Raw genomic sequence first — 7,770 nt, 5'->3', positions numbered from 1 at the left:
CGGCCTAAGTGGACTTGAAGGGGGTTTTAAACTAGAACTCTATTTGAATCTTTGAGTCTGGCGAATTCTACGAACTTCATACTCCTGTTAACCTATGTCACCCCCCTAAATGAGAGTTCGCTGTGTCATCTGGCTCCCCAGGGCTCTTTACTCTTGGTACTCTGTCCCATCATTTCTGCCATGCTCTCTGGACACCTTTTCTTTGAAAGACAAACCCCCTCTATCTTTTTTATTGGTCTTTACTATAATTTGGTTCTCACCTTAGGACACCACCTTCTTTGCAGCCCTTTTAAGTGGAGGTTCCCTCCCAAATGTCTCCAGCCAGATACCTCTTGTCCCTTCAGATAAAGGTTCCTGTTCACTTGAAGCACACAATATCTCATTGCTGCACTTTTATAGCCCTCTTCATTGCTGTCATCTTTTCACCTTCCAATCACTCTCTTTCATTCTTTGATTCTTGGACAACTTTTGGCTCCTCTTCTCCCCAGTTTCTGTCATTATCCTCACCATTTGGGTGGACATCCTAATCAGGGTGCTTCGCATCTCAAAGTCTTCAAGAATTACCCAGAATATTCACATCACTCAGCTTTCTAACCACCACAATCCCCCATTCTCCCAGCTCTTTTACGTAAACTTGAGTCCCGTAAGTCCCTTATTTCCTCCATTATCTCTATCTGCCCCACTCCAAGCTCTTCCTTTTCAATACCCAGCCTAGCTCTCACGGTGGATCTCTGAAACACTCGATTTACCTTGCACCTACCTCTCACTCTACTGTCAACCTGTCTGTGCCTGCCCGCCTGCCTTTTGGTGCCACCACAAATTCGTGGTTATCCATCAGTCTTTTTCTTTGTCCTTAGACAGCTCATTTAGCAACTGTTCCAAACGTTCACCGCTCTTCTCAAAACCCTTGCCCATTCCCTTGAGTACAAAATGTTGCCTCTTGCTTCACTGAGAAAAAGGATGCCATCAGGCAAGGGCTCCCTAAACCTTGCATTTCCCTCTACTCCACAAAAGAGACTTCCTATTAGTCATCCTCTCTTTATCTTTATATTTTTACTGGCCATAACCTATGAACATTCAGAACTCTTCCATATTTAAAGAAAGCGATTCCACATTCTTCTCTAGATCTCATGCTGACCCTTGTCCACTGCTGGTTCTCTGTGTATACTTAATATTCCCTGAATGAATTCCAATCACTCACTTCCCCTTCTTACCACATTTCTCCAAAAAGTGATCCTCACTCAGTCACCTCCCATTCTCTCCCTGAATAGACCTCAGTTTGGCTCTCTCCACTCTCCTCTGAACATGCTCGTAACCAAATACAACAGTGGCCTTCTTGTTCCCAAATCAGTGGACACATTCAGTCCCTAATTATGGACCTCTCTGCTCCATCAGATTAGTTGACCTTCCCCTTGAGCACAAGAGGCTTGGTTTCTGTAACACCACATTCTCGCAGTTCTCCTTGTAGCTCTTTCATTGTCTTCTCTGGGACATCGGTTCCTCTGACCTTTGTATGTTGGTGTTTTCCAGCATTCCATAGTTCCATGGCCGTTCCACACTGTACACTGAGCAAGTTCACCTATGCTTCACATTTCAGCCATTACCTGTATGCTTATGTTTCTGGTCCAGACCTTTCTTTCTCTTGAGCCCCCAAATACATACAAGTCAATTGGACAACTCCACCAGCCCCACGTGCATCTTAATACTTAGCACATCGCAAATTGAACTGATCATCTTGTTCCCCTGCTATACTGGCAAATTTTCTTGTCTCCCAAGCAAAAAATTTAACTGTCGTCTGATGCCACTCTATCCCTTATGCACAATCAATTGGTTACCGATTGTCCTCAGTTCTACTTCCTGAATATCAAATTTCACGCCTCTCTCAGATCCACTGCCACCCACCTTGCTTCAGGCTAGACTTCTGGTTTCCCTTTCATTAAAATTGTCTCCCTCTAATTCGGGCCCCTAACACTGCAACCAGTGTGATTTTTCTGAAATGCAAATCTAATTGTGTCCCTTTCCTGCTTAAAATCATTCCGTGGTTGCCCGTTGCTCTCACATCCAGACTCCTGTACATGGCCTCTGAGCTTTGTCATCATCTGGCCTTTGCCTATTTCTCCAGCCTAGTCTCTGACCCTCCCTGCCTCACACTTGATAGTTCAGCATTTAGTTCTCTTACCTCGATCTCTTTCCTCAGGCTGCCTTCTCTTTCATGAATGGCTTTCCTGACCCATGCCTGCCTTATTTCTAATCATCCTACAGTAAACCTATCCCCAGCTCTACCCATCCCACCAAAAGCCATGTAAGTTGTCCCCAGGGCACCCCCAAATTTTAGGTACTCTGCAAATTTCACATTTTTCCATGTCATCCCCCAACCAGACTCACCGGTAAGTCATGGATTCTTTTTGTTCTAAGTGCTTAGTCTATTCTGAGTGCTCAAAATGTGTTGCCTGAAGACTCAATTTTCAAGTGCAAAAATTGTAATCAACGTAGCTGACATATGGGGCAAGTAGCAATGTGCCAGGCACTGAAGCAATTCACATGCATTCCTTCATTGTGCCTTACAACATCCCTAAAGTCTCTATCATTCAATGGGGATTTAGAGAGAGGTGAAGGGGCTTGTCCAAGGCAACAAGGGCAAATGAGGACGGAGCCTTGTTCACTCTAGTCAGAGTCCTAAGACCAGGGTCATGCCAGTGCAATCAGGACTGTACAGACTGCCAGCTGCTCACTCCATCTAGTCTCCCCTTTCTCCTTGGTAACAGAACCTAATTTTATTTGGGGTGGAAATGTACCCAGTTAACAGATTACATTTCAGCTAGGTGTGCCATGTGAGTTAGTCCTATGAAATTTCCAGAAGTGTCCTTTCTATGAAATGTGAACCCAGTGACTAAAAGTCCAGCAGCCATCTTGGGCCATAAGGTATCCTGGAGGATGGAAGCCAGGATTGCAAGTGGCACTGCTGAAAGATGGGAGCCTGGGTTCCTGATAACACTGTGGGCCATATGGGTCATGGCCTGGCTAACCTCCAGACTTCCTGTGATGGGGAAATAAACTATCCCTGATAATTAAGTCATAGTAGTAGAGCCCTGTTAATACACAGCCAAACCTGGTAAAAAGGCTCAGGTTGAATCACACCTCCTCTTGATTCCCTGAGGACCAACTCAGAAAAGGAGAAGCCAGCATGGGTGATATAAAGTGTTTCTTTATTTGAACGTCATTCCACCTGCACTGAAGCTCAAATCCAGCAGCAGCAGAAGGGGTCAGGACCGAAATAAGTGTTACCAAATTGGACAATGAACAGCATGGACACACTCAGACAGAACTTACTAATGGGGTTTAGACAACACCAAGCTATCCTAACAACACATGGCACAGGCCCTCTGAGGTCTGCTGGTCAGAGCTCTGGGAAGGACTGTGGCTCCCTCGTTCCCTTCTCAGGAAACTCCAGTCCTCCCCAAAGGCTAGCCCTGATCCAGGCAGGGGCCTGTGGAAGTTTCTCGTGCTGGGAATACCCCAGCTTCTCCAAAGAGAGGGTCTCCCTTTCTTAGTTCACACTGGAAGCTGCAGAAGGGGGATTCCCCTGAGCTCAAGCAGGCATCTCAAAAGAAAGCCAGGGAATTTCCCCCCACAGCCTTACCTACTCCTAATAGCTCCCAACATCTTGGCTGTTCCGGGCATGAAAAGGATCTTGATCCTACTTGTGGTCCTCATTCTCTTAGGAAAACAATGTTTTCCTCCATGGGCACTGGTCCCCAAAAAGGAAAGTTTTCACAGCCTGGGGACCCAGAGGGACTTGACCAGCCAGGGCTCTGAACCACGTCTAGGTTGTGGCCGCTTTGGCCTATTGTGAAGGAGTCCCCAGACCAGGGCAGAGAAAATGGGAGTGCCAGACCTCCCTGATCCAGTCACAATCAGAGGAGCACCTCGGAGGCTGGCTCAAAGCTCAGCTTCTTTCGGGAACTTGAAGTCCAAGAGACATCTCCTCTGCTTCCATCTCCTCCCAGGAGGCTAAAGCCCAATCGCATGCCTGAGGTAAGAACAAAGCACAAACCTCTAGCCAGGGTGGCTTCATTGCCCCAGGAGACATCTGAGCCTCGGGTGTGGCCACAATTCATCTTCCCCTGGGGCCCTGGCTGACACATCTGTTACCGGTTCTGCTCCCACCTCTGCTGAAGCCTGGGGGACAGAGCTACGGTTTGGTCCCCGCTCTAACCTCTTCCCCTTCCCTGTGTTACCCTGGTGTTCCTTCAGCCCACCCAACCCTGCTTTCCTAACCCCAAATTCCTGGGTCAAGACAGCAGCTGGCTGAGTGGACGGTGACACTAAGACACAGTCAGACCACCCCAGAAGGAGCTAACCTCCCTCTGCTCTACCGGTAACCCACTCCAGTGGTGCTAAGTGGCTCAGCAATCACGTGGGCTGTTCCCCCAGCTTGAAGACCGTGTCCCTTGGCTGCCTGGAACGCAGGCCTCGGCCTCTTAGGGGGTAGGCTCTAAATTCTCCACAAGGCAAGCGGGTCTGGTGGCCCCTGGGGCAGTGGATGATCACTGCACATGCAGCTGCTCCTCCATTCCTCAGAGTCCTGTCTCCTCCATCATCTTCCTCTCCTTCCCCTTCCACTTCTTCCTGCATTCATCTGGTTTCCCACAATTCCTCTCGCCATCTACCTCCTTCCGTGTCTCTATTCCTCCTTTCCTCTTTCCAGCCTCCTCCCCTCTCCCATCCCAGGTTCTCTGTCCCTCACGGCCCCTCTCTGTTCACTCTCATCCTCTCTCCTTTCTCCATTTCTGTACCTTTCTGGGTCCCCCTTCCCCTTGCTCTGTCTCTGTACCTCTCCGTCTCCCTCTCTCCTCTCCTGTCTCTTACTCTCTTTGTCCCACCTATCTTCTCCCCATTCCTAATCACTTGCTCCCAGCCCCACCCCCCTTGCAGCCTTCCAACACTGGACTTTGGTTTGGCTCTGCCCCCCACTCTCTCTCTCCCACGAGGCTCCCCTCACCCTCCAATTCCACCTGGGACCCTGGTGTCCAGTCCCATCTGCAGGCAGCCTGCTGGGGAAGGTGCCAGCGAGGGGGCTGCAGTGTGGGGCTTAGTGGGAGCACAGTGCTGGGCAGAGCACTGGGGAAAGGTGTTTGCCCAGGAGGAGGGAGTGAGAAGCGGGGGAGAGGGGTCAGGACTTGGGAAGCTCCAGATCAAGACCCAGCATCTGATCCCAGTTAGGGTCCAAAGGGGGGCCTCGGGCAGAAGATTTCTAAGGCCTGTCTTGGAAACCCTCCCCTCCAGTCCAAATCTGATGGAAATGAACATAAGGTTGGCAAATACATGGCACTCACTGCTTTTCCCCTCTCCTTAGGCTAAGGCCAACATAACCAAATGGTGGAGCCTCACACTCCTCCTCCACAGGGGGCCGGCCAGCCAGGACCAGCAGACAGAAGCAGGCACACTGGAGGAAGCCCACCTGCCACCAGAACTAGGGCTGGAAAGGGGCTGCCCACGCCCCAGGCCAGATGGCTGCACCGCCAGGTCCACGCAGCAGCGAGGGGAGTCCAGAAACACTTGGAGTCTCCCTTATGTGCTCCCTGCCAAGCTGAAGGAGATGCTCCCCACAGTGGGAGGAGAGGGAGAGACCAGAGTCCTCGTCTGCCCCCGTCACACATACTTACACACACACACACACACACACACACACACTCATACACACACGCACACACTCATGCCTCGGCTCCAAGCACTGCCCGCTGGGCCGCAGACCCTGGGCATGTCGCAAGGCGAGAGGTTGGCAAAGAGAAGGAAGAGGTGGGGACAGGATTACAAGGCCTGGGTATGGGGACAGGGGGTACCCTGTTTAGAGGTGACCTGCAAGTTCAAGTTATGCAGAAAAGTATCAAAGAGGCAAGACAGTCTCTGCCCTTGGCAGATGCCCAGGGTCAGGCGGCATGAGAAGGGGCAGAGGGGTGATGCATCCCCTAACTCCCCACTCTTTGGCACCCTCCCCAACCTCCAACCCTGACAACAGGGCCAAGGAGTCTGTGCTGTACAAAACAGGCTGGGGTCAAGGGTCCAGTCAGGGTTGAGACATCCCAGCAGAGGGGCCAGGCCAGCCCTAGCCAGAGACCTCCCAGCCCCAGCGGCCCAGAGTTAGAGCGCCTCCTCTCACAGCCTCAGAGCCTGTCTCTTTTCTCAGACTCTGGGCAGAACAGGACCCCAGTTAGCAGTTGACAGGGAGGCCCTGTGCTTTCTCCCTTGGTGCAGCTCAGAGTCCTTTGGGAGACCTGGGAGCAGGCTGGAGCAGGGACAGAGCGGCCCTGGGGAGGCTGGTGGCACCTGGAACTCTGCGAAGACTTGATGGAACCCATCATTGGCAAAAAAAAAAAAAAAAAAGGTAGGATAGAGTCCGGTCGCCCTGGGCAGTGTCTTGAATAAGTTTCTGCAGGAGGCAGGGACCAGAGGAGGCCAGGATACAGCTAGGCAGCAGCCCCCAAACTGAGGAAGCCAGGGGAACCAGAATCACAGTCCCTTCTTCCCCTGGAGACTCTGCAGGGCCCCCCAGGCCAAGCTGGAGAGAAGAGGAAACACCCAAGGGACATCTGGCTCCCTTAGGTCAGTTGAGGGAGGGGCAGAATCAGGCCCTTCTGGAGTCTGCAGGGCCTCTCCCCTCCCCCAGGCCACACCCAACCCCAACCTCTCTTCAAAGCCTGGAGCTGGCGGCTGGGTAGCAGGTGAGAAGTCAGTCCGACTGAGGTCTTCCCTTGGAGCTTGATTGGAGGGATGAGAGGGCACGAGATGGGATACACTGAGGGCAGGTCAATTCCTGGGCTGTGATCCTGGCCTTCAGGGTCCCTGTGAATGAGCGATGGGACAGGGGAGGACTCCCCAGCCAGAGACATCACCCCCTGGCCGCAACACAGAGCTTACTGTAGAGCCCACAAAATCTAAGAGAAAGAGAAAGAATTGGAGAAAGTCAGAGGCCACCGGGGAACTGGGGGTCCTCTCAGCCACTTCTCAGGGCACAGCTGGGCAGATGCGTGAGCCGCACAGGCTCTGAAAAGCCACCCAGGCCTCTGACTAGCTGGATGGCCTTGAGCAGGCCATTCGACCTGGCTGAGTCCCAACTTCCTCATCTGTGAGATGGGCAGAACAGCCTCGTTCACAGGGTGCTTCTGAGGGGTCCGAAAGACATAAAGAACACCAGCCAAGGACTGCACAGTGTTTGGCATATGGTAAATGCTCGAAATGATAGCATTTTTTTTTTTTTTTTACTTTTGTTCCAGAGGTCTTGGCTCAGAACTGAACTGTGAGGCTCACTCATCTTGAGCTCCCAGTGAGGAACAGAGATCCCTGGAGGCTGAAGGGAAGCAAACTGGGGTCTCCTGATGTCACTTTTAACATTGAGATGCTAGGTCGTATGGAGAGGGAGGAGAGGACGCTGCGTGGGTCCACCTCACACCGGTCACATCCTGGTGGCCCTTCAGAAAGGCCAGATGGCTGTCTTAGTCATGCACTTCTGGAAGCTGCCACCAGAGGGCAGGCCCTGACCTCACACCAATACCACAGAAACCACAGTGGGTCAAGGTGTCCAGCGGCAGGCTCCTAGGAGCTCAGGTTAGCAGCCAACAGCCTGGGAGGGGCCTGAAAAGGGGGCAGGCAGTGGGAAAGCACTTGGCATTTGGACTTGGACCTGGGTTCAAATTCTGGCTCCACCACTTAGGTGACTTTGGACAAGTGGCTGGACCTCTCTAGGCCTCCCCTTTCTCATCTGTAAAATGG

The 7,770-nt window shown here is 51.8% G+C and overlaps 1 protein-coding gene across 1 annotated transcript in view; it reads right to left on the bottom strand.

Moving 5' to 3' along the window:
* Positions 1-3,187: 3,187 nt before the first annotated feature.
* The window catches only part of LHFPL4 (LHFPL tetraspan subfamily member 4), a 36,581-nt gene continuing 31,998 nt past the window's right edge, over positions 3,188-7,770 (bottom strand). Inside the window, exon 4 of the mRNA XM_019651020.1 lies at positions 3,188-6,935. Coding sequence (XP_019506565.1) covers positions 6,835-6,935 — 101 coding nt within the window. The 3' untranslated portion in view covers positions 3,188-6,834. The remainder of the gene's footprint in view (positions 6,936-7,770) is intronic.

Source organism: Hipposideros armiger, unplaced genomic scaffold (assembly GCF_001890085.2).
Source record: "Hipposideros armiger isolate ML-2016 unplaced genomic scaffold, ASM189008v1 scaffold_152, whole genome shotgun sequence".
In the NCBI taxonomy this organism is placed as follows: domain Eukaryota; kingdom Metazoa; phylum Chordata; class Mammalia; order Chiroptera; family Hipposideridae; genus Hipposideros; species Hipposideros armiger.
The sequence above is the reverse complement of the archived record's forward strand: the minus strand, read 5'-3'. Positions and strand labels throughout refer to the sequence as shown.